This window comes from Homarus americanus, unplaced genomic scaffold (genome assembly GCF_018991925.1).
Source record: "Homarus americanus isolate GMGI-L3 unplaced genomic scaffold, GMGI_Hamer_2.0 scaffold39675, whole genome shotgun sequence".
Classification (NCBI taxonomy): domain Eukaryota; kingdom Metazoa; phylum Arthropoda; class Malacostraca; order Decapoda; family Nephropidae; genus Homarus; species Homarus americanus.
In genome coordinates, this window is record NW_024736071.1 from 3149329 (window position 1) to 3175951 (window position 26623).

Sequence of the window (26623 nt, forward strand, 5' to 3'; positions counted from 1 at the left end):
GTTGGGTGTTCACCACTATTGAGAGTACGTAGTTAAGGTGTTCACTACTACTGAGAGTACGTAGTTAAGGTGTTCACTACTACTGAGAGACGTGAGAGTACGTAGTTAAGGTATCCACTACTTATGAGACCATTTTGTGGTTTCTAAAGAATGAAGCTAATAATTTACAAATAAATAGTAAAAGTCGCTTAGGTCTGACAACAGCTCAGGCCGTAATGCAGATTTTGTCAACAAACCACACCAAGTGGCTATGATGTTTACAGCATCTCGGGGCATCTAGTTAAGGTTTTTGTAGGTAGTCATCTGCAGATACATCGTGTTGGAGGCTGGGCTGCACTAGGACCAACAAAGACTGAATTTTAAGGTATAGAGTCAACAGCCAAAATTATTATAACAACTTAAAATAAGGAGGTGTATATTTTGTTGTCAAGAAATAGTTCAGGATGACCGGACAATTCATAAACACCACTGGCTAGGCATAACCCTGGAATGTGATCCACTAATCATCCAAAAGGTCCTTCACATATGTATATCAAAGGTAAATAACTATAACCATTTCATATCCAAAGATCAATAGGTCAATATTTCTGCCTCCCTGGAGACATGAGAAGGTGTTAAACTCTCTCTCTCTCTCTCTCTCTCTCTCTCTCTCTCTCTCTCCTACCGATCACTACCCTTTACACTTCCCCCTCATGCTATATATCTATACTCCCCCTTCTCAAAATTTACTGAATAATACATAACTTTGAGTAACTGTTATGAGATCGTGTAGAAGGAAGTGCATTAAGACTCGTCTGTGAGCGCTTCTGCAGTCACTAATGGTTCTATTGGCAAATGGTGACTTGAGAGGAAGACAATTAGAACATAATATAAAGGAAGTATTTTACCCCTTTACTCCCTGTCTCTGATGTTGAAGGTTTTATTATTATTATTATTATTATTATTATTATTATTATTATTATTATTATTATTATTATTATTATTACTATTATTATTAATATTATTATTATTATTATTATTATTATTATTATTATTATTATTATTATTATTATTATCATTATTATTATCATTATTATCATTATTATTATTACACATAATAGTAGTTAGTCGGGATGGACCAAGCGCAAGATGCTTCAACGCAAGATTGGCCGAGGTGTTGTCTGAACAGAAGCAGCAGCCCAGAAGGGACGTTGCAGTCTGATTTAGATGTCGACTGCACCTCTCTCTGCTTAGGTCTGAATTGCTTTGCCTCTGGGTAACGAGATTTTCGGCTCCAAAGCTGGGGTAGTTAACTTTGTATTATGATATTTAATATTAGGGTATTAAATGGTGGTGAAGGTGTGGCTATTAAGGGCGGCTGGAGGCCAAGTTGTAAAAAAAAAAGTAGTAGTAGTAGTAGTAGTAGTAGTAATAGTAGTAGTAGTAGTAGTAGACTTCAAACACATCTAACGAAGCCCGTGTGGACGTCAGTGCTCGAGGATTCTGGACGCCGGGACAGCGAGCTTTCTTCGACATCAGGATTTTTGATCCCATGGCCGCATGTCACCGTAACCTAGCTCTCGATGCTGCACATAGGAGGAACGAGAACGACAAGAGAAGGGCATATGGGGAGAGAATTCAAAACGTTGATCAAAGCAGCTTCACTCCTCTAGTGTTCACAACCTCTGGTGGGATGGGCCCAAGTGCAAGATGTTTCTACGCCAGACTCGCGGAGTTGATCTCCGAACAGAAGCAGCAGCCCAGAAGTTATGTTACAGCCTGGATGAGATGTTGACTGTCTTTCTCTCTCCTTCGGTCGGCTTTGCTTTGCCTCAGGGGAACGAGAGCTTCTGCCCCTACTCCGACAACTGCTGCAGATATTGACTATGAGGCTACAGTCACTGAATGCCGCATAGATCTGCGGCTCAACTAATTTAACACAGATAGGATAGCTTCCTATGTATTAGGATATTTAATATTAAGGTAAATAAATGGTGGCGAAGGTGTGGCTATTGGGGGAGGCTGGAGGACACTAGTAGTAGTAGTAGAAGTAGTAGTAGAAGTAGTAGTTTGATCTTATATTTTTACTACGATATTAATATTACTATCTCAGAGTAAAATACCAAAGGTTTATTAAAAGTTATGGTATTATTGTCCTCGCTTATTCAAATCCCACTCACTTTAGAATGGAGTAAAGATAAAGGAACGACAGAGAAAGATAAATAATGAGAGGTACAGAGAGCGGTGAGTGTGTGAGAGGGACAGAGGGAACGAGAGCCAGTGTGTGTGGGTGATGAGTGTGCAGGAGGAGGAAGGAGGAAGAGAGGGTAAACGTTTTCGGTAGAACAGAGAGAGATAGAGAGAGAGAGAGAGAGAGAGAGAGAGAGAGAGAGAGAGAGAGAGAGAGAGAGAGAGAGAGAGAGAGGTGAGTATGTAGGGAGCAGGAGAGAAGGGGCGACAGAGGACATATAGGAGGAGTGACAAGAGAGAGAGAGAGGAGAGAGAGAGAGAGAGTGTCTGTGTGTGTGTGTGTGTGTGTGTGTGTGTGTGTGTGTGTGTCTGTGTGTCTGTGTGTCTGTGTCTTTCTGTGTGTGTGTGTGTGTGTGTGTGTGTGTACTGTGTGTCTGTGTGTGTGTGTGTGTGTGTGTCTGTGTGTCTGTGTGTCTGTGTGTGTGTGTGTGTGTGTGTGTGTGTGTGTGTGTGTGTGTGTGTGTCTGTGTGTCTGTGTGTGTGTGTGTGTGTGTGTGTGTGTGTGTCTGTGTGTCTGTGTGTCTGTGTCTTTCTCTGTGTGTGTTTGTGTGTGAACGCGGGCAAGTGTCAGTACCAATATCCTCTGATAGATGAACGGACATAATTGCATCAATAAGACTGCCACGCTGATATTAATAAACGACTCAGGATGTCTAAAGCAATCTATTTTTTTCCCGTCTGGGTATTGTTGCTGTAAAGGAGGAAAGAAAGGAATTAGACTCGTACGTAACCAGAAATGTATCGTAGTGGTGATGAAGATTTTTGCGAGGAGATGAACAGGTTAAGTCTGTTATTGTAGTGCAGCGTCTGTGTTAACCGGACTCTCTCTCTCTCTCTCTCTCTCTCTATGTTATGAAGGTATGATGAAAGACTTTCTGTTCACTGACACATTTAATTCAATACAGAAGCACACACACACACACACACGGAGCGTCTTGTCTCACGAAAATGATATTAGTGACAAGACTGGTCATATATCCTGTGCCAAATTTCTTCACAACACTGGACGATAATAACACACTGTCACACCAACTTAATTCATTACTCCTCGGAAATTTTTTATTTTTTTCTGACGCATTCTATTAAGGTCTCTCTCTGTTCCGAGTCTCCTTCATCTCTTCAACTGTATGTCTTAATCTTCTGCCTATGTGTGTGTGTGTGTGTGTGTGTGTGTGTGTGGGGAGGGGGGGGGATAATAATAATAATAATAATAATAATAATAATAATAATAATAATAATAATAATAATAATAATAATAATAATAATAATAATAATAATAATAATAATAATAATAATAATAATAATAATAATAATAATAATATTAATAATAATAATTAACGGTTTATTGAAAAAGTTCTGCAGCCCGGAGGATGAAAGTATACTGTATATTAGAAAAAAATTACTTATTACATACAAAGACATGGGCTGGGTGGGTCGTTTAACAAAAGCTTTGCTGAAAGGAGAAGGAACATGAACTGAACATACAAATTATTATAGTTTGCAGCTGATGGCCCGGGCTGGTCTCTTGCCATACTGTGTGAGGTCACATAGGCCTTGTGGTGCAGTAACTCGTCCGTAGGTGTTGATATGAAGACCTCTCGGGGTCATGGAGACACTGGGTGGTGTGGTGTTCACGTGGTGCAGTAACTCGTCAGTAGGTGTTGATATGAAGGATCTCACGTGGTCATGGAGACACTGGGTGGAGTGATGTTCACGTGGTGCAGTAACTCGTCAGTAGGTGTTGATATGAAGGACCTCACGTGGGCTTCGAAGCACTGAGTGGTGTGGTGTTCACGTGGTGCAGTAACTCGTCCGTAGGTGTTGACATGAAGGATCTCGCGTGGTCAGGGGGACACAGTGTGGTGTGGAGTAGTATCACAGTACCTCACTCTCTCTGCTAGGTGGTATTGTGTTATTTCCGAAACGAAATTGTCAATTATGATTATGTTGATATCCCGGTGGTGAGGATGGGTCGGGGAGAGTGGACTTAAGGAATGGCCGAACATGGTCAAGGGGGGGGAGCTGTGCAGCAGAGCCTCATAGGTCTTGACTCTCCTGTGATCAAGGATGAAGCGTGTGTATATATCTCTCTCTCTCTCTCTCTCTCTTCATATCCATCACCCTAAGCCCTCTTATTCCCACAGTGGTCATCCTCCTTCACTGACGGTTTACACCACCTATCAGTCCATCTGACACACGCGACAGGTGTCCTATTAGAAGTTGTATTTGAGCAAGTTATCATCTGAGGAATAAAGATGAATGGCAAAGCTGTATTATAAGCAGCCAAGGTTACAAAATAACAATATGGAATTAGGTCATGTTTATAAAGAGAAGATTACATATTAAATCCACCAATAACAGTACAAGCCACATTTACAACTGCGACTGAAGGATAGTGAAGGCTGACTTACAAGCAAGCCATTTTCACAATCAGCTTTAATATAACAAGCCATGTTTACAATCAGCTTTAATATAACAAGCCATGTTTGCAAACAGCTTTAATATAGCAACCCATGTTTACAAACAGCTTTAATATAACAAACCATGTTTACAAACAGCTTTAATATAACAAGCTATGTTTACAAACAGCTTTAATATAACAAGCCATGTTTACAAACAGCTTTAATATAACAAGCCATGTTTACAAACAGCTTTAATATAGCAAACCATGTTCACAAACAGCTTTAATATAACAAGCCATGTTTACAAACAGTTTTAATATAACAAGCCATGTTTACACACAACGTAAACAGCTCGGCAGTGAAAGAGAAGACTACAAGTAATTTCCTCCGCGTCATTAAGAGTACCGAAAAGAGCAATGTTTTTTTATAACTTTTCCCCCGAAAGTCTCCCTAGAGAAAGCTTCTTAACTCACCAGCCTTTGTCCACCGGTTCCCTCTGTTTTTTTAATACTTTTAATGGGCCTCAGTGTACAATACTTTATTACTGCATAAGGAAAATGCGTAAAACTTCGTAGATTTTCTTTTTCTTTCCTTCGCAAAAATTTTCTTGGGCTCGTTGCGTCAACATGAACAGTTTGTGTTGGAGGACAACGACGAGTAAGTGAGACGGAAAAAAATAAGAAAAGGTAACATAAACATTTATAATTTTTCTGTACACAAGACATAATTTACTCTAGTACGATTAAGTTATACTCGTATATCGTTACTATGACAAAGAATTTTTTGATGCACTCTCTCGCCCAGCTTTGGAATCAAACAACCACTGCTAAGGTGCATTTGTTATCGTTCAATCAGACTGCGGCTGGTCAGAGATGCTATTGCCTATGTGTTCAGCAGTCTTTATGTCTTCCTGGTACTGCGGTGGTGGAGCACTGTGGTGGTATAAACCTGTAATGGTGTAACACTGGTGGTGGAGCGCGGTGTTGTTGTAATACCGTGGTGGTAAAACACGTGATGGTGTATCACTTTGGTGGAGCAGCACTGTGATGGTGTGACACTGAGATGTTTTTTTTTTTTTTTTACGTGAATTAAACCATCCGGGCACAGGTCATCGACCCACAACGGAACCTAGGGAGCGAAAAAATAAAATAGAAAAAAATAAAAATAAAAAAAAATAAAAATAGAAAAGAAAAAGGTTATATTAATCTACACCACGAAGATGACGGAAAACCAGCTTTTTAAAATATGACAGATTGTATGAGTATGGAAACACAGAAGAAGGCAGAGCAGTCCACAGTTTGGCTGTGTGAGGAAAGAAGGATGCACTCTAACGGGTTATTCTAGTGTGACCGACATACACAGAGAAACGGTGGGCACTGCGGGCAAGACGTGTGTTACGAGCCCACAGCCTTGCCGGCGGTACACAGGATGCCAAATCCACCGAACATTGCCCGTTAAAGTACCTGTAAAAGTGAGAGTGAAGCAACATTGCGGCGAAGAGAAAGGGAAAAAGGAATGGCAACTAAAGAAGGAGAGTTAATAAGACGAAATGCCTTTGATTCCACCCTATCTAACAGTTGGACAAAAGAAGAGCCACCCCAGATATGAGAGCAGTACTCCAAGTTAGGACGAATGAATCCCTTATATACTTGGAGCAACTGCTCAGGAGTGAAGTAGCTACGGCATCTGTACAGCATTCCCAGGTTTCGGGAGGCAGCTTTTCAATGTAACAGTATGATGCTGTAATATTATGATGGTGTAACATTGTGATGGTATAGCACTGTCATGGTGTTAAATTGTGATGGTGCAACTCTGTGATGGTGTTACACTATGATGATATAACCTCGTGGTGGTGTAACCCTGTGAAGGTGTAAAACTGTGATAGTGTAACACTGCGGTAGTCAAACACTTTGCTGGTGTAACAATGTGGTGCAGTAATACTGTGTTAGTGTAACACTGTGGTGGAGTAACATTGTCGTGTTGTAACACTGTGATGCTGTAACACTACGATGGTGTAACACTGTTGAGTTGTAACACTATGATGGTGTAACACTGTAATGGTGTAACACTGTGGTGGAGTAACATTGTGGTGGTGTAACACTGTGGTGTTGTAACAAAAAGATGTTGTAACAGTGTAGTGATTTAACACAGTATTGGTGTAACACTGTGATGGTGAAACACTGGTGGTGTAACACTGTGGTGTTGTATTAATGCGATAGTATAACAAAGTGGTGGTGTAACACTGTGTTGGAGAAACATTGTGATGTTGTAACAAATGGATGTTGTAACAGTGTAGTGGTGAAACACAGTGTTGGTGTAACACTAAACATAAGAACATAAGAATGGAGGAAACTGCAGCGGGTCTATTGGCCCATACTGGGCAGTCCCGTTTACACCCAACCCCTATTGCTCATATAAGCATCCAACCTATGTTTGAAGCTATTCAACGTATTCGAGTTAATGATGATATTTGGTAACTTGTTCCATTCATCCACTACTCTGTTTCCAAACCAGTGTTTACCTATTTCACGCCTAAATCTAAATTTGTCTAATTTAAAACCATTATTACGAGTTCGCTCCTGGTTGGATAGTTTGAGTCCCTTTGTAATGTCCCCTTTGTTTAGCCCTGCCTTCCACTTATACACCTCTATCAGGTCGCCCCTCGCTCTACGTCTCTCGAGGGAGTGCAAATTAAGATGCTTTCACCTGTCTCTATACTCAAAGTTCCTAATGCCCAGGATTAGTCTTGTCATTCTCCTCTAAATTCTTTCCAAGGATTCTATATCCATTCTGTAATAAGGTGACCAGAACTGAACTGGGTAATCCAGGTGTGGTCTCACAAGAGCAAGATACAGTTTTAGGATGACCTTGCTAGTCTTGTAACTAACACTCCTTTGTATGAACCCAAGTACTTTATTAGCCTTGTTACGAGGAAAAACACACTGTTTACTTGGCTTAAGGTTCCTACTTATCATTACTCCTAAATCTCTCTCGCAGTCGGATTTCTCTATGGCATCGTTGTTCATCTGGTATCTGGTTTCCCTGTTTACATCTCCTATACTGAGTACTTTACATTTGTCCACGTTGAATTTCATCTGCCATTTTTCAGACCATTCGAAAAATTTTTTTAGATCTTCCTGTAGTTTTGCGGAGTCCTCGTCAGATTTAATAACACGTCCTATTTTAGTGTCATCAGCAAATTTGCTTATGTTGCTGTCTATGCCGATATCTATGTCGTTTATGCATATAATAAATAATAATAGTCCAAGTACTGACCCTTGGGGAACTCCACTTGTGAAGTTGCTCCAATGGGACTTAGTGCCATTAATGCTCACTCGCTGTTTCCTGTCCTGTAACCACGCCCTAATCCATTTAAGGATACAGTATTACCTTTGATGCCATGTGCTTTCTAATTAGTCTTTCGTGGGGGACTCTGTCGAAGGCTTTGCTAAAGTAAAGATATACCACATCATAATTGTGCCCCTCGTCCACCGATTCGAAAACTGATGAAAAGAATGTTAATAGATTAGTTAGACATGAACGTCCTGTTGTGAAGCCATGCTGGGAATCATTGATCAATCCGTGCTTCTCCAGGTAATTTCGAATAGAGTTTGAAATGATTGCTTCCAGTAATTTGCCTACTATTGATGTTAGACTGATTGGGCGGTAGTTAGAAGATAGTGATCTATCCCCCTTCTTGAAAATCGGTATTACATTCGCTATCCTCCAGAATTCTGGTGCTACACCTGTTTTTAAGGACATGTTAAACAACTTTGCTAAGGGCATACTAAGCTCTTCCTTACATTCCTTTAATACTCTGGCAAATATCTCATCGGGACCAGGTGACTTATTAGGCTTTAGTTTGTCTATTTGCTTACTAACATCGTTACTAGTCACTACTATCTCGCTTAATTTGTTTTCTTCACTATCTCTGAATAGAGTCGGTGCCCTGGGTATCATGTTTAAATTTTCGGTGGTGAAAACTGTTGAAAAATATTTATTCAAATTATTGCTCATTTTTCTGTCATTGTCAGTGAGCTCGCCGGTATCTGACCGTATTGGTCCATCTTTTCTCGTGTTTTAGTTTGATACATTTGGTAGAATCCTTTGGGGTTTGTCTTCGCCTCCCTTGCTATCCTTACCTCATTATTCCTCTTGGCTTTCCTTATCTCTGTTTTAAACCTACTCGCCAATACCCTATAATAATCCCGGAGGTAAATTTTGCCACGATTTATCCTTCTACCTATAGCCTTCCTTTGGCCAATGATGTTCTTTAAATAATTATTTATCCATTTAGGGTCATTGTTGTCTGATCTAAGTTTTTTGTATGGTATGTTCTGCCTTTGTGCATTAAGTAACTCATTATTTAAATTGTCGTGGAACTTGGCAATCTCAGATCTCGTTATCAGGTCGGTGTCATCTGTCAGGTTCACGGCCAAGCGCGACATCCCTCTCTCTCAGCTGCCTCTTTAAACTGTCAAAGTTTGCCCTTCTGAAATCTGGTACTTTAGTGGAATTTTCCTTACGTCCTGCCCTGAAAATCTAACTGGAATCTAATTTCTTTGTGATCGCTGTTTGCAAGTTCGTTCCCTACCTCGACATTGCTAATGAGGTTTTCTCTGTTTGACAGAACTAAATCGAGTATATTATTACCCCGGGTGGGTTCGGTTATATGTTGACTTAGAAAACAGTCCTGGATCGTCTCGAAAAAATCCTCTGATTCTGAGTTACCTGTAAGGTCAGTCCAATCTATTTGGCCAAGGTTAAAGTCGCCTACTATACAGAATTTGTTTTGTATGGAAGCCCTGAGAATTTCATCCCAGATAAGTCGCTCATTGACTCTATCAAGTTTGGGAGGTCTATATATTACTCCTGTGATTAATTTTTCCCTACCGTCGATTAGTTCTATCCAAATTGTTTCTGTATTCCGCTCAGTTTTTATTTCCTTATTTATTTCACACTTCAGATTATCCCTAACATAGATTGCTACTCCGCCTCCTTTCCTGGTCTGCCTATCGGTATGGAACAGTTTGTAACCCGCAATTTGGTATTCGATCGGTAACTCACGTGAGTCTATGTTGATCCATGTTTCAGTGAATGCTATTATATCGAATTTTTCGGTACATACCAAGGCCCTAATATCATCCATTTTGTTTCTCATACTTCTACTGTGGTGGTGTAACACTGTGGTGTTGTATCAATGTGATGTTATAACAAAGTGGTGGTGTAACACTGTGTTAGGGAAACACTGTGGTGTTGTAACAAAGTGATGTTTTAACAGTGTAGTGGTGTAACACAGTGTTGGCGTAACAAAGTGATGCTGAAACGCTGTGGTGATGTAACACTGTGATGTTGTAATACTGTGATGGTGTCACACTATGATGGTGTAACGCTGTGATTCTGTAACACTACGATGGTGTAACACTCTAGAGCTGCAATACTGCGATGGTGTAACAACGTGGAGGTGTAACACGGTGGTGTAACACTATGATGGTGTAACACAGAAGTAATGTAACAATTTGATGGTGTAACACTGTGATGGTGTAACACTGTGGTTGTGTAACACGACAGTAGTGTAAAAATGTGATGGTGTAACACTGTGATGGTGTAACACTGTGATGGTGTAACACTGTGGTGGTGTAACACTGTGGTGGTGTAACATTATGATGGTGTAACACTGTGGTTGTATAACACGACAGTGGTGTAAAAATGTGATGGTGTAACACTGTGATGATTTAACACTGTGATGATGTAACACTGCGATGGTGCAACACTGAAACGATTACTTCCTAGTAGCAATGTAACAGTATAACACAGTAATGGGGAGAACATAATATCTCTACCTTTACCAACTGTGTATCTGTTGAGGTGACTGTTACTTATTTATAACAGCTACTTGTGAAGCTGTCATATATTTAACAACCTTCCTGGTTTGTCACCGTTTGTAACAATCACTTGTACTAACATATAGATCAAAGTTTATTGGATCTTCTGTAGTGAAATTAAATATGTTCCTTTTGTTTGTTTCTTATAAAAAGAGTTCTATGTAAACTTTCGAAAAGGATTATCACTTCAACTTAATCTTTGTGGCTATGAGTGTTAAATGAGGACGGAGGCTATCTTAAATAGCTCTGCTAAGTACGTCCTGTCGATGTGAGAGTTTGAGTGAGAATCAGTAGGGACCCTTAAGGGAGAACGGAAATATATCCGACGTCCTCCCTCGAGGAAGACGGGTCACCTCAACGATGACTAAATAACGTCTTCCTCAGAGAGCCGGTTACTTAATCCTTAGCTCAGCACCAAGTGACGCGACTTCTCATAAGAACATAAGAAACTAAGGAGTCTGCAATACGCCGGTTGACCTGTGCATGGCAGCTCTTGTCGAGAGTTTCTACCACTCTCTATCATCCATGAATCTATCTAGCCTCCTTTTAAAACTTTCCAGCGTTCCAGCACTTACTACAAAGTTGCTAAGCTTGTTCCACTCGTCCACCAACCTATTTGTGAACCAGTTCCTTCCTATCTCCCTCCTTATCACGTGCTCTGAACATGAGCCAAATAGCGAGTGGAAAGTTACAGGGGGTGATAGTTATACAAGTCTAATGAATTAACCCATATTTATATAAATACATCTGCCTATAAGACAGGGGCTAATACAACACTGTGATGGTGCAACATTTTGGTGGTGTAACAGTGTGATGGTGTAACACTGTGAATGTGTAATACTATGATGGTGTAACACTGTGGTGGTGTAACACTATGATGGTGTAACACTGTGGTTGTGTAACACGACAGTGGTGTAAAAATGTGAAGGAATCAATAAAGGTGATATAGATAAAGTTCGTATAATATCCGAGCAGGATAGGACTCGAAACAACGGATTTAAGTTGGATAAGTTTAGGTTTAGGAGGGAGATAGGAAGGAACTGGTTTACAAATAGGGTGGTGGACGAGTGGAACAAGCTTAGCAACTTTGTAGTAAGTGCTGGAAGGCTGGAAAGTTTTAAAAGGAGGCTGGATATATTCATGGATGATAGAGAGTGGTAGTAACTCTCGACAGGAGTTGCCATGCACAGGCCAACCGGCCTATTGCAGACTCCTTATTTTCTTATGTTCTTATGTGTAACACTGTGGTGATGTAACACTGTGATGGTGTAACACTGTGATGGTGTAACACTGTGATGGTGTAACACTGTGATGGTGTAACACTGTGGTGGTGTAACACCATGATGGTGTAACACTGTAGTTGTGTAACACGACAGTGGTGTAAAAATGTGATGGTGTAACACTGTGATGGTGTAACACGACAGTGGTGTAAAAATGTGATGGTGTAACACTGCGATGGTGTAACACTGTAGTTGTGTAACACGACAGTGGTGTAAAATGTGATGGTGTAACACTGTGATGGTGTAACACTGTGATGGTGTAACACTGTGGTGGTGTAACACCATGATGGTGTAACACTGTAGTTGTGTAACACGACAGTGGTGTAAAAATGTGATGGTGTAACACTGTGATGGTGTAACACGACAGTGGTGTAAAAATGTGATGGTGTAACACTGCGATGGTGTAACACTGTAGTTGTGTAACACGACAGTGGTGTAAAATGTGATGGTGTAACACTGTGATGGTGTAACACTATGATGGTTTAACACTGTGGTGGTGTAACACTGTGGTTGTGTAACACTGTGATGGTGTAACACTGTAGTTGTGTAACACGACAGTGGTGTAAAATGTGATGGTGTAACACTGTGATGGTGTAACACTATGATGGTGTAACACTGTGGTGGTGTAAAACTGTGGTGGTGTAACACTGTGATGGTGTAACACTGTGGTTGTGTAACACGACAGTGGTGTAAAAATGTGATGGTGTAACAGTGTGGTGGTGTAACACTGTCATGGTTTAACACGTAATGGTGTAACACTGTGATGGTGCAACCATGTGGTGGTTTAACACTGCAATGGTGTAACACCGTGATGGTGTGACACTGTGGTGTAACGCGATGGTGGTGTAACACTGTGATGGTTTAACACTGTGGCGATGTAACACTGTGATGGCGTAACACGGTGGTAATGTAAGAGTGAGATGGTGTAACACTCTGATGGTATAACGCTGTGATGGTGTAAGAAGGTGGTGGTGTAACAAGGTGGTGGTATAACACTGTGACGCTGTAACACGTTGGGTGTGTAACACTGTGGTGGAGTAACACTGTGATGGTGTAACACTGTGGCGGTGTAACACTGTGGTGGTGTAACACTGTGGAGGTGTAATTCTGAGGCGGTGTAACACTGTGGTGGTGTAACTCTGCGGTGGTGTAACACTGTGGTGGTGTAACACTGAGTTGGTGAAACACTGTATAGGTGTAACACAGAGGGTGAAGCGTAATTCTGTTACTACCGATCAGAATGATTACACATGAACTGGCCGACGAATCGTGATTGCATCCATCAGAACAAATAACAACACTTCAGAGTGCGGACCACGTGACGTAAGGAATTCCAATCATCCGTGGGAAAAACTCTCCTCACCCTGCACAGGAAATATGATAAAACAGCGGTGTGTTGATCTTGGCGTCAACTTAAACACCAACGGGGAGGTGAAATTCGTTTTCTGCACTGCACGTGACCTAAAAACAACTTAGATGCTTGAAGAAAAAGGATTGTGAAGTTTCCCAAATGTTCGTGCAAAAGTTTCATGACAGTTAAAGAAATAAAGAAATAAGTTTAAGTTTTAAAATCCTCACACTGGAAAATGTCCTCGTGTTAAGAAAAATACATATATGGAAAAATATGTTCTAACTTATTGTTGCATATAATTTTCTTGTGTGATTATGCTTCTTGGTTCCGAAGCAGGAGAGAGAGAGAGAGAGAGAGAGAGAGAGAGAGAGAGAGAGAGAGAATCGGTTTTTTTGAAAATCAATTAACATGGAAAAATATTTTCTGACTCGAGAATTGTGACATATTTCAGGAAAAAATTTCTCTCGGTTTAAATCAATTTATGGCTCAGCATATCAAGGGAAGAAATTAACAGGCATCTATATATAGCGTCTATTTTACCTTGTAAGCAGAAAAGAAAATCAGTAGTGTTCCCGAATCTCCCAGCATAAGACATAGAGAACATGGAATACCACCACGTGTTACCAGTGACAATTTAAATACGTTTTATACTCTGATTAAAATCATCCAAGTTCAGTGCATCAAGGCAGTTCCTCTCACCGTGAGCTTCGAAATGATTTACTAAAATGACTGGTCTCCTCAGTGAACCCAAACTTTCATTGGGATTCAACCCTGTCTAGCAGAATTTTGAATCTGATCTGAAATGCATGAGCTCATAAAGGAACATACACACACACACATACACACACACACACACACACACATACACACACACACACACACACACACACACATGCTAAATTATTACTATAATCTCTCTCTGAGAAGGCTGTAGCTGTAGTTACTTTATATTATAATATGCAATTACACTCGAAAATATTACAATACCTCTACCTCTCCATGTATAGTATGTGCTATGGTAGTACTTATTTACCTGTACTTGCGCTGGTTCTCTATGACCTGCATGTGTCCGTGCGGGCAGCCCCGGTCCTTGTGGGAGTTGAGCTTGCCCAGCGAGAACTTGTGGAAGGCCAGCTGTATGAGGTCACCATGCGGGCCCCCGGCGGCCACCAACGTCAGATTGCACACAGGGATTCTCCTGCTCTGGAGGGGCCAATGGATCTGCAACTCGTAAGTCTTACCCACGCTGCCATAGTACACCCGGTTACATTCTGTCAAGATACAAAAAGCCATGATTAGTGCTAACTCTCATACGCGGGGTGTAGTGAAAAACCTCGTACACACACACACACACACACACACACACACACACATATATATATATATATATACAGAGAGTTCTTCAAGTAAACATCCTGGATTGATCCTTGCATCTCCAAGTTGTTAAAAGAAAATAAGTTTCATCTGATCTTAAAATTTTGAAGATATTTGCATATTCAAATTACATATTTCTTTTTTTCCATTACGATAACATCCACAAACAAAGTCTGAAGACTTGTAAAATGTTATTTCTGGTGTGGGGAAAAATTGGTTCACCCCCAAATTGGATTTTGGTTCATGTTAACCCTGAACCGCAAGAGACGGCGGCCGCCAGTCACCAGGGGGAGGACAGAGGGAGGGAAGGAGAAAGTGAGGGAAGAGTAAGGGATGGGAGAGACATGGAAAGAAGGAAAAAATTCCGTTGATATGAGGAAATGGAGGAAAGATGGGAAGGAGGAAGAGTAAACCACAGAAGAGGAAAGGAGAGAAGGAAAAGGTGAAATAATTAATAAAAGGAGAAGAAAGAGAAGAGAAGAAAGGGAGGAGTAAGGAAGTGGAAGAAAAATGTACGAAATTGAAGAGGGAAAGAAAAGAAAAGAAGTTAGGGAAAACGCTCAGAAAAGGAGACAGATAAGGTTGAAGGGGCTGAGTGCAAAAAGAATGAAAAGCAGATAGTTAGAGAGAGAGAGAGAGAGAGAGAGAGAGAGAGAGAGAGGGGGAAATGAATGGAAACGACAAGTAAAGAAGAAGGGAAGTAAAGAAAGAAACATTAAGCACAGAGACACTGAGAAATATATTTACTGTAGATAACTGACATATCAAGAGTATACTGCACGTTCAATAGGGAAGGAGAGAGTAAATTCCTTAAAATGATTTAAAATGAAACGAATCTCTGAAGACTGAAATAAGAGATACGAACTTAAAGGAATCCGAATTTTGGAAAGATCCGGATTCGATGGGTTTCCAATCCTCGTGAAACCTCCTCAGTTTTGATGAGAAATGCAAATTATGAGAAGAACAAACATTTCATCATTGAAAAACAAAATTAATAAAGAGAGATAATATGATTTTAAAAAAGTAGCAAAAATGACGTAAAACAAATAAAGAATAAATGTTAAAAGGAATTATGTAAATAAAGATGATAAAAGGACTAAGACTTACACAGAAAAAAATTAATAAAAATTTGTCATTGCTGCATGATAATGATCAGCTTCTCGGAGATCATTAATTATCGGGGAGGATAATTTATAGTCATATTTTCGTGCTAAATATTCCCTGCCAATCCTTGCTCCTATTATATATCAATGCCGGACACCCTGATTACTAGTCTGGCTATTATTATTGAGATTAATAAAAGACTCTCTCTCTCTCTCTCTCTCTCTCTCTCTCTCTCTCTCTCTCTCTCTCTCTCTCTCTCTCTCTCTCTCTGTGGTGAACGCACTCCTCAATGCTAAAACCCTTGAGAGAACATACACACAGGTGGGAGGAAACCACATCACTTCAGGGTAAACAGAAATGTGAGGTGAAGAATATAAGACAGACAGACAGACAGACAGACAGACAGAGGGAAATAGACAGAGAGGAAGTGGTATTGGCTCTAAATGAGAAAAAGAGAGGGCATTAATAGATGTACAGTGGATATGCTGTTACAGGAGACAAAGTGAGAAAGATAGAAAGAGAGAATGATAATAACTGTTATAAGAGAGAGACGGAGAGAAGGGGGAGATATAAAGATAATTAACTATAGAAGGCAAAGAATACATTATGAAAGGATCAGAAGAAGAAGAAGAAGAAGAAGAAGAAGAAGAAGAAGAACAAGAAGAACAAGAACAAGAACAAGAAGAACAAGAACAAGAACAAGAACAAGAAGAACAAGAAGAACAAGAAGAACAAGAAGAAGAAGAAGAAGAACAACAACAACAACAACAACAACAAGAACAAGAACAAGAACAAGAAGAACAAGAACAAGAACAAGAACAAGAAGAACAAGAAGAACAAGAAGAACAAGAAGACGAAGACGAAGAAGAACAAGAAGAAGAAGAAGAAGAAGAAGAAGAAGAAGAAGAAGAAGAAGAAGAATCATTGTATTTGTTCAAGAGGAAAAGTGAAAAAGAGAATGTTGCATTTACGATTGAAGAGAGAGTCAAAAGAGAGAGAAAGAGAGTGACGTTGCCGCGTGTGTTGTGGCAAGCAGAGGGCCGAGCAGCATGTGGGAGGGTGTGTGGCTGAACAACACACGCTGGGCACGTATCACCACCACGCTCCCAGAATCTCCTCACCTATATATTGCCTCCACCTTACCACCCCTACCACCTACCTCCTTACCTACCTCCACCTTACCTACCTCCACCACCTACCTACCTCCCACCTACCTCCCCCACCTACCCCACCTACCCACTCCACCTACCTACCTCCTCCACCTCCTACTCCACTACCTCCCCCCACCTACCACCTACCTACCTTCCACCTTGCCTCCCACCTTACCTACCCCCCACCACCACCACCTCCCACCCCCCCCCCTCCCACCCCACCCTGCCTACCTCCCTACCTACACACTCCCACCCCCCACCTCCCACCTTACCTACCTCCCCACCTTACCTCCCACCTCCACCCACCTCACCTCCCACCACCTACCTCCTACCTCACCTTACCTCCCCCACCATACCTACCTCCCTTCCCTTCCTTCTAGATCTCACTCCTTGGCCTGCCTGGTTCTACTATTACTCTCTCTCTCTCTCTCTCTTTTGTCTCTCTCTTCACAGCCGAAACATGTAGGCACCTCTGCACTCTAAATAAAAGGGTCTGTCCGTCTGTCTTTCTGCCTCTCTCTCTGTCCAACAAAACCAACAGTACCCCGACTTTACCAAAAATGTACAATTTTACCGACTACCTACATAAGAATACCACTCCCCTACACTTTATATACAACCACTCAACCTCACAAAGAATACAACCAACTCACTCCACACTACACTTTATATACAAACACTCAACCTTCACAAAGAATACAACCACTCCACCTACACTTTATATACAACCTCAACCTCACGAGAATAACAACTCCACCTGCTTTTATACAAACACAAATACACAAGAATACAACCACTCCATCTACACTTTATATACAAACACTCAACCTTACTGAATACAACTCTACCCACCTACACTTTATATACAACACTCAACCTACACAAAGAATACAACCACTCCAACACACTCAACACAAAGAATACAACCACTCCACCTACACTTTATATACAACCACTAACTACACAAAGAATACAACCACTCCACCTACACTTTACTCAACTACACTACAACCACTACACTTTATATACAACACTCAACCTACACAAAGAATACAACCACTCCACCTACACTTTATATACAACCACTCCCACCACACAACCACTCCACCTACACATACAACCACTCCACTTTATATACAACCACTAACCTACACAAAGAATACAACCACTCCACCTACACTTTATATACAACCCTCCACCTACACAAAGCCACAACCCTCCACCTACACTTATATACAACCACTCAACCTACACAAAGAATACAACCACTCCACCTACACTTTATATACAACCACTCAACCTACAAAGAATACACCCCCACCTACACTTTATATACAACCACTCAACCTACACAAAAGAATACAAACACTCTACTAAAGAATACACCTACACTTTATATACAACCACTCAACCTACAAAGAATACAACCACTCCACCTACACTTTATATACAAACACTCAACCTACAAAAGAATACAACCACTCCATACACTTATATACAACCACAAACCTTCACAAAGAATACAACCACTCCAACCACTCACCTACACTTTATATACAGCCACTCAACCTACACAAAGAATACAACCACTCCACCTACACTTTATATACAACCACCTCAAAAATACAACCACTCCATCTTCTATATATGCAAACCTCAACCTACACAAAAATACAACCCTCCACCTACACTTTATATACAGCCACTCAACCCTACACAAAGAATACAACCACTCCACCTACACTATATACAACCACCAGCACACAAAGATATACAACCACCTACACAACCTACACTTTATATACAACCACTCAACCTACACAAAGAATACAACCACCCACCTACACTTTATATACAACCACTCAACCTACACAAAGATACAACCACTCCACCTACACTTTATATACAACCACTCAACCTACACAAAGAATACAACCACTCCACCTACACTTTATATACAAACACTCAACCTACACAAAGAATACAACCACTCCACCTACACTTTATATACAACCACTCCACCTACACAAAGAATACAACCACTCCACCTACACTTTATATACAAACACTCAACCTACACAAAGAATACAACCACTCCACCTGCACTTTATATACAAACACTCAACCTTCACAAAGAATACAACCACTCCACCTACACTTTATATACAACCACTCAACCTACACAAAGAATACAACCACTCCACCTACACTTTATATACAACCACTCAACCTTCACAAAGAATACAACCACTCCACCTACACTTTATATACAACCACTCAACCTACACAAAGAATACAACCACTCCACCTACACTTTATATACAACCACTCAACCTACACAAAGAATACAACCACTCCACCTACACTTTATATACAAACACTCAACCTTCACAATTAATTCGCTCGTTAGTCATGTATAGAGATGTGACTGATAACTCCTATGGACAACTCAGACAAGTATTGAATTATTCTTTTGATTTATGTGGTAGACCTTAATGGTACTGAGATTATGGTGTACAGAACTTCTATTTTGTTTACATCCTGCACTGTAGGTCAGTTATACACACACACACACACACACACACACATATATATATATATATATATATATATATATATATATATATATATATATATATATATATATATATATATATATATATATATGATAACCACAAGGAAAGAAAACACAAAGTTCCTAAGCGCTTGTGTAATTCACATCTTCCTTGATTTATCAGCATAATATATATATATATATATATATATATATATATATATATATATATATATATATATATATATATATATATATATATATATATATGTGTGTGTGTGTGTGTGTGTGTGTGTGTGTGTGCGTTACCTCGGTAGTTAACTAGGAGAAGAGACAGAGAGAGAATATTGTAAAATAAATTCGATATTATTACTACTACTACTAATAATAATAATAGATATAGTGATGATAATAATATAATGTTCCATTTAGGTTCCAGTGTGTGGTCCTAGAAAGACTTTGTCCACACTACACTCCTGGCTACATCACCTCCCTCTCTTTACATAATCTCATCATACATGTGCTGGGTTAAAATTGAGGCTCTCTACGCACCTGACAATAAGATAACCATGTATGTATATTAAATGATACCATGATAGGTAAAAAATTTTCTACACGTATAATAACAACATTTTTAATAGATGAGCTGAACACGGATATAATACAGTGTCGTGAGTAAACCTTAGACATTTATAATGATAGTTCCATCCCTAAGCCCAATGCCCACACCACTCGCAGGTGATAAATACTCTATTGTTACCTGCCCGTGATAAGTATGGAGTTCACTGCTACTCCTTTTTCTCTTTATGCTGTTTCTTTATTTGTCAGGGAGGACAAAGGCGAAGCAATTTTCATGAAGGTATCGCTTCTACCTTGTGAATATATGGTTTGAATTAAGTGTGTGTGTGTGTGTGTGTGTGTGCGCGTGTGTGTGTGTGGGTTGTTTTCTAGGTTCCCTTATAGTGGTACTTTAAACCTGTTATATATGTTAATGACACACACACACATACACACACACCAAAAGATAGAAAAATAGTAAGAGAGAGAGACAGATAAGAAAAACGACGAAAAAAAACGAAAAATTAACACAAAGAAAGAAAGAAAGATTGAAAGAAAGAAATAGTGGAGAGAGAGAGAAAGAAATAGAGAGGGGGAGATGGGAAGGAACCAGCTGGCCAGATCAATGACAGGCACCTAAATAAATTTTGCTCCCGCATCCACAATTCAAGAGGAAAGATTCATAACGATTAAGTGGAGCTCAAAAAATACTAGTGTGTTGCGGGGAAGAGTTATGGCCTATTTCCGAGCGATGATTTGTGGGAAAACGGATGAAAATTAGGGAGGAAGCTGGAGGGGACCTAACTAATAATGATAATAATAATATCACTGGAACTCCATACCCAAAAAAAATTAATATTTATACTGAAAAATAATAATATTGTTATATACGTAAATTTTATTTGGTTAGAGTAAGGTATAGGTTATGTCATGTTAAAGGTGGGTTGGGTTATGTTAGGTTAGGTTATGTTAGGTTAAATGAAGTTCGTCGAGGAGTTGGGTAGTTTACGTTTGATTAGGAGCTAGTTACGTTCGGTTAGATTAGGTATCGATTAGGTTAGGTTACGTTTAATAAGGTTAAGTGAGGAATTAGTAAGGTTAGGATAGGATAGGTGTCGAGGAAGTTAAGCTTAGTATTGGTTGAGTTGTGTTGAATTTGGTTAGGTTAAAGCAAGTAAGTTGGTCCTGCCTCGGATTATAATGAATAAATTGCACTTCAAAGCGATGCTTATTGAACCCATTACAACGGAGGGTTCGATATTGACGGAGTAAGGGGTCGCATCAGAAGTTCAAAGTTAGCACGATACCATTTTTGGGGAATCTGTTGGTGTTTTGTGATACGAAAATGTTCATAGGCTTATTCAGAGTCCTGAAAAGGGGTGTTGTGATATTTTTAACACTTTAAATGATCCTTAAACATGTACAAAGATAATAAACTTAGGCGTGCAAGGAATACTTATTGGGGTTGTAAACACCAGTAACTGGAGGTGATGGTGAAAGATGGGAGAGAGAGGGGGGGGGTGGGAAGAAATATAGATGCAGAGGTAAGGAATGCATGAGAGATAATGAAATGGGAGAAAAGGGAAAGATAGAATTGAAAGAAATAGAAATTGGACAGAGAATGAAAGAGAAAAAGTAACAGTGAATAAGAGAAAAATAAAGAAATATATTGAGGAGGTGACAGCCAGCTCGGTCACGAACAAAATACTGTATATAGAGTATGCGATATAGACGGAGGGTAATACAAATTTTTGGTTTCTATGTCATGAAACGTTCAGTAGAGTTTATAGACGAACACAGTGATTCTATACGTTAATTTCCAGGTGCGTACAGTAAGGACAGTTTTACCAAAAGTGTGACCCGAGTATATACAGCGCCCCACCCCCTACACACGCGCACACTGGGACAGTCACACTTATGGAATTAAGCCCTTAAGGCAAATCAATGACGACTGAGAATTGCAAGTACTCGAGATAATGGTGAAAGAATGTAATTCAAGTAATATAATTAAATTCAATAAATGAGGAGAGAGAAGGAGCTTAACCTCGTGCGCGGTAATTCCCAGTGTGGGTTTTTATATTTATTTTAGGATAAGTCAAAAGCGATAATTCAGTTGTGGTGTTGGGTGAGCACCATCGCCGAGACGGCTACCTGAGATGGAGTCTTTGTCATCTGTTCCGGGGCTTAACTCTTCCTGTATTGGAAAATAAAGTAGCGTGGTAAGTGCATAATGCAATGCAGTACCTCTCGTGTGTGTGTGTGTGTGTGTGTGTGTGTGTGTGTGTGCGCATGGTCGAAAGCATAAACATAAACACAGATCAAATGCAAAAACAAGCTATACAACTTTTTGTGGTCGCTGCATGGAATGTCAAGACCCTTCTGGATACTGGCACAAATGAGAGTCCTGAAAGAAAAACCGTCCTTAAGGCAAAAGAGCTGGCTAGGTATAACATCGACATAACAGCCATTAGTGAGTCCGGCTCCCAGACGATAGTCGGCTCACAGAACCGGGGTCTGGCTGTATCTTCTTCAGGAAGGGTAAGCCTGCTGCGGAGAGAAACAGCATTTATGGAGTTTGCTTTGCTATTTACTAATCTATCTTACATTGGCTAACTGAAATGGCTGTTGGGATTAACGAGCGCCTCATGACGCCCAGAGTCCCACTGAATCACTCACGTCATGCCTTCTCCATCAGTACTTACATACCAACACTGGATGCAGAGGATGACATCAAGAAGGCCATTTATGCCGAATGTGCTCCTAAGTAACTTCAATGCCAAAATTAGCAGAGATGTTAACATGTGGCAGGGAACCATAGAGAGAAGAGGAGTAGGTAAGTGTAATCCCAACGGCCTACTCCTCCTCAGCAAGTGTGCTGCACACAACCTCACTCTCACCAATACCTTGTCAGAGGAAGAGATCACCGAGATGTCCTCATCACCCGAGCATTCAGTCCACAGTGACACAGATCATAGCTCATAGCTTCCAAAAGAAGAAAGCGGCCGCCCAACACCAACTTCGCAATCTAAAGACCGAATGGTTGATAAATAGAGCCTTTGAAATGCAAAAGCTTGCAGATCAACACAAGATGCACGAATTTTTCAATTCCACTAAAACATTTTATGGGTCAATCACTCATGTTGCAGCCCCCATCCGCCCATCAGATAGCAACTCCGTAATTAAAGACGAAAAGGGCATTCTTCAGTGCTGGAAAGAGCACAACCATTTGCTGCTCACCCAAAACATCGATGTGGATGCCCTGATTACCTAGCAAGTTCCTAAGCACCCAGAGGTGACACTCCTCAGCTATCCTCCATCTTGGATGAGGTAGCTACTCCCATTAAGCAGATGAAATATAACAAAGCCTCAGGGCCTTATGGAATCCCAGACGAGGTGTATAAGGCAGGAGGACCTCTGCTTACCAGCCGTCTCCACTCTCTCCTGGAGAATATATGGGAAAAGGAGGCAATCCCCAAGCTCATAAAGACCCCTCCATCGTCAATATTTATAAGAACAAGGGAAACCAGTCAGATTATGGCAACTACCGCGGAATCTCGCTGCTGCCCGTACCTTGCAAGTTATGACCCAAGTCCTCCAAAACAAACTTTTTCCCGAGGCGGAAAATTTCCTCCTAGAATCTCAAAATGTCTTTAGACCACCAGATACAGAAAAAGTGCAGAGAACAGGGTAGTGGCCTGTACATGGCTTTCATTGACCTTACCAAAGCTTTCTACTCGGTCAACACGGAAGGCCTCTAGCGGACCCTGAGTCGTTTTGACTGCCCACCAAAATTCATCGCCATTGTGAGACAACTCCACGATGGCGTGAACCGAAGTTGTCCTGCACAGTGGCCCCCAGTCTGAGTTCTTCCCCATTCAAACAGCGGTAAAACAAGGATGTGTACTGGCACCAACACTATTTTCCATTTTCTTGGCTGCCTTCTTTACTCGTGCTAGTGCCAATTTAGCCGGCGGGGTGGACATCGAGTACCGAATGAAGGGACATTTCAGGATAAGACAATTCCAGGCAGAAACAAAGATATCAGCAGCTTCCATTACTGAACTTCAGTATGCAGACGAACACCCCTTGTCACTCACACTAAACGCGACCTACAGGAGATCCTGAACACCTATGCAGATGCATAGGCACACCTCGACCTTGAGGTGAATGTACGTAAGCCTCAGATTCTCTTTCAGCCTGCCCCTGGTTTAACCACACCTCCACCATCCATCTACTTTCAGTATCTGCACTCCCACCTGTCGACCACCGCGGACATCGATGAAAAAATTTAACATCAGATCAGATTGTGCATCTCCAGCCTTTGGCAGAGTCCGTACCTGTGTCTTCAGCTGTAGGGACCAAAAATTATCTACAGAGTTGCATGTATATCGATCAGTGTTTCTTCTCATCCTGCTATATGGCAGCGAGACATGGGTCACATATAAGAGGCGCCTCAAGGCACTTGAAAACTTTTACCAACATAGTCTACATTTCATCCTCCGAGTTCGCTGGGAAGACAAGAGAACAAATGCCGGTATTCTCGCTGACACCAACTGTAGAAGCCTGGAGGCTACAATTATCCATGAGCAACTATGCTGGACTGGCCATGTTACCCGTATGGACGACAGTAGACTGTCAAAGCAGCTACTTTACAGTGACCTGACGAATGGTAAACATAAAGCTGGCGTATAAGGATAGTCTTCAGACAAACCTAAGTTCCAAATCGACCCCCTCACCTGGGAGACGATCACTCCACACCATGAGGCTTAGAGGAGCACCGCACGAGAAGGGTCGATACTTTCGAGTTAACCCGACTGCAAACCGGGGCAGACACTAGATGTAGCCCTTGACACGTGCAACATCTGTGGATGACTCTGCCTGTCCCGTTATCAGCCTCTCGAGTCACTTCAGAGCTCACCAACGAAGGTAACATCTCTAATAACTCATATCATTGTATTATGGCTGAATGACCGTTATAGTCGATTTCGAGTGACAGTAAAATAGTAGTAGTAGTAGTAGCAGTAGTGTGTGTGTGTGTGTGTGTTGGTATGAATGAGTAATTTTCTAGGTTCCATTGTACCGGTACTTTCAACCAGTTATATAAGTTCACTACAAATACTTCATAATTTGGGAAGCAGTTATACATTATATCAAACCTGTTATATTATCCATCTTCCACTTTGATCATATATATAGCGAACAATTTGTGTACATAACCGCCTTGACTAATGTCCCAGTCTGTGTTAATGGACCTCAGGCCTCATTCCTTAATTAAACGCGAGAGATGAAATTCAACCTTTACCATTTCATCAACGACGTGGTGAGTAAGACTACAGTCCCCGGGAATAAATTTCAGCATATAACTGTTACAAAACAGCAAATACATTACCACAAAAAATGTCCTGTTATGAGTCTTGACTTTTTCTAAACATCTTAAAAAAAAGATCACACCGTGAATATTATTTTGTATATTTCAACGTGAAATTCGTGATTTGTAAATAATGCCTCTTGACAGCTAACCACCAGGAGTGTTATAGTACCTTTGTACGCATGGGTGTTGTGCTTCCGTATTAATTCATCGTTGAATATGTTTATTAGGGGTGTCATGTATATCTCGGTATAATTTATATAATCCAAGATTCACTTGTAAAAAACGTGTAAATGATGGTTTCGGATTATTACTAATCTGATTAGATAGTCTGATGAGAATTAGTTGCCATCTGAGAATTTCTCCGGGTTGAGACGAGTTAACTGTTTCTTGTAAATCACTTTAATCCCGATGAATTAGTTCATAAATAAACTAGTTTTTTTACAATCGTATAATCAGTATTAATTTTGTGAAACAACACTAAATCAGTCAAAGTTTAGTATAAACTCAATAATTTGAGTGACAACGTGTCATATAGTGACGTCATTATTGACGGGCATTTCAGTGGAAGGAGTTGTTGCTCCAGTGACCAGTTGGAAGCCAATGCTACCGACAACTCCTTGACGAATAGACGTTCCGAAAAAAGGGACAGCTCAGTTTGCTCTTATTGCGTTAAACACAATAGTTCAACATAGTTAAGACTCAACACGGACAATGCCTCAAGATGACTTCATAAAGGGTTCATAGGCTCTTCCTATTGCAATTCAACGATGTATCTGGCAGTTCTGTGGAGAGAGGTTGATTACACAGGGGTGAAGTTGAGAGGAGGTAAATCTCTATAAACCCAACTTAATTTAATATTTACTTATGTTAATGGACCATAGTTAAATATTTTGACACACGTTGAGGCCTTTTCTATTAACAACTAAGCCATCAGATATTTCTCACACTTTGTTTTAAATAAATAAATTGCCAATGAAAGCGTTATTCAATTACTGATTAGGATTGTCTCATTTAATTTGAAAGTGATCGATTTCAAATGTCAGAAAGATCACATTAAAAAAAGAACAGTATCTAGTCCGCGTTGGATAAGTTCACTCCCCTGGGGGTATTGTCTACACTGTCACCCTTTCCTTCTGCATATCCTTTTATTGTCTATTTCCTCAGTCCCTGAAAGTACCAAGTCTAAAAGTCCATAGGTTGACCGTTTCTCAGGTCGCCAGGACCTCGACTCATTGGGTGTTCAGGTTAACCGGTAAAATATTTAGTTCCTTAGGTTGTAAAATATTTAGGTGTCTTGATTATGAATTTTCCAGATCATCAGATCGCCGGGTCGTCAGTTCCGTTGAGTTCCCGTATCTTCAAGT

General features: G+C 40.5%; 1 protein-coding gene across 1 annotated transcript in view; it reads right to left on the minus strand.

Moving 5' to 3' along the window:
- Positions 1 to 26623, minus strand: part of LOC121871660 — a 120688-nt gene that overhangs the window by 46452 nt on the left and 47613 nt on the right. Inside the window, exons 5-7 of the mRNA XM_042374071.1 lie at positions 24124 to 24237; positions 23459 to 23519; positions 14181 to 14418 (exon numbers count right to left, since the gene is read on the minus strand). Of these exons, the coding sequence (XP_042230005.1) occupies positions 14181 to 14418; positions 23459 to 23519; positions 24124 to 24237 (413 nt within the window). The remainder of the gene's footprint in view (positions 1 to 14180; positions 14419 to 23458; positions 23520 to 24123; positions 24238 to 26623) is intronic.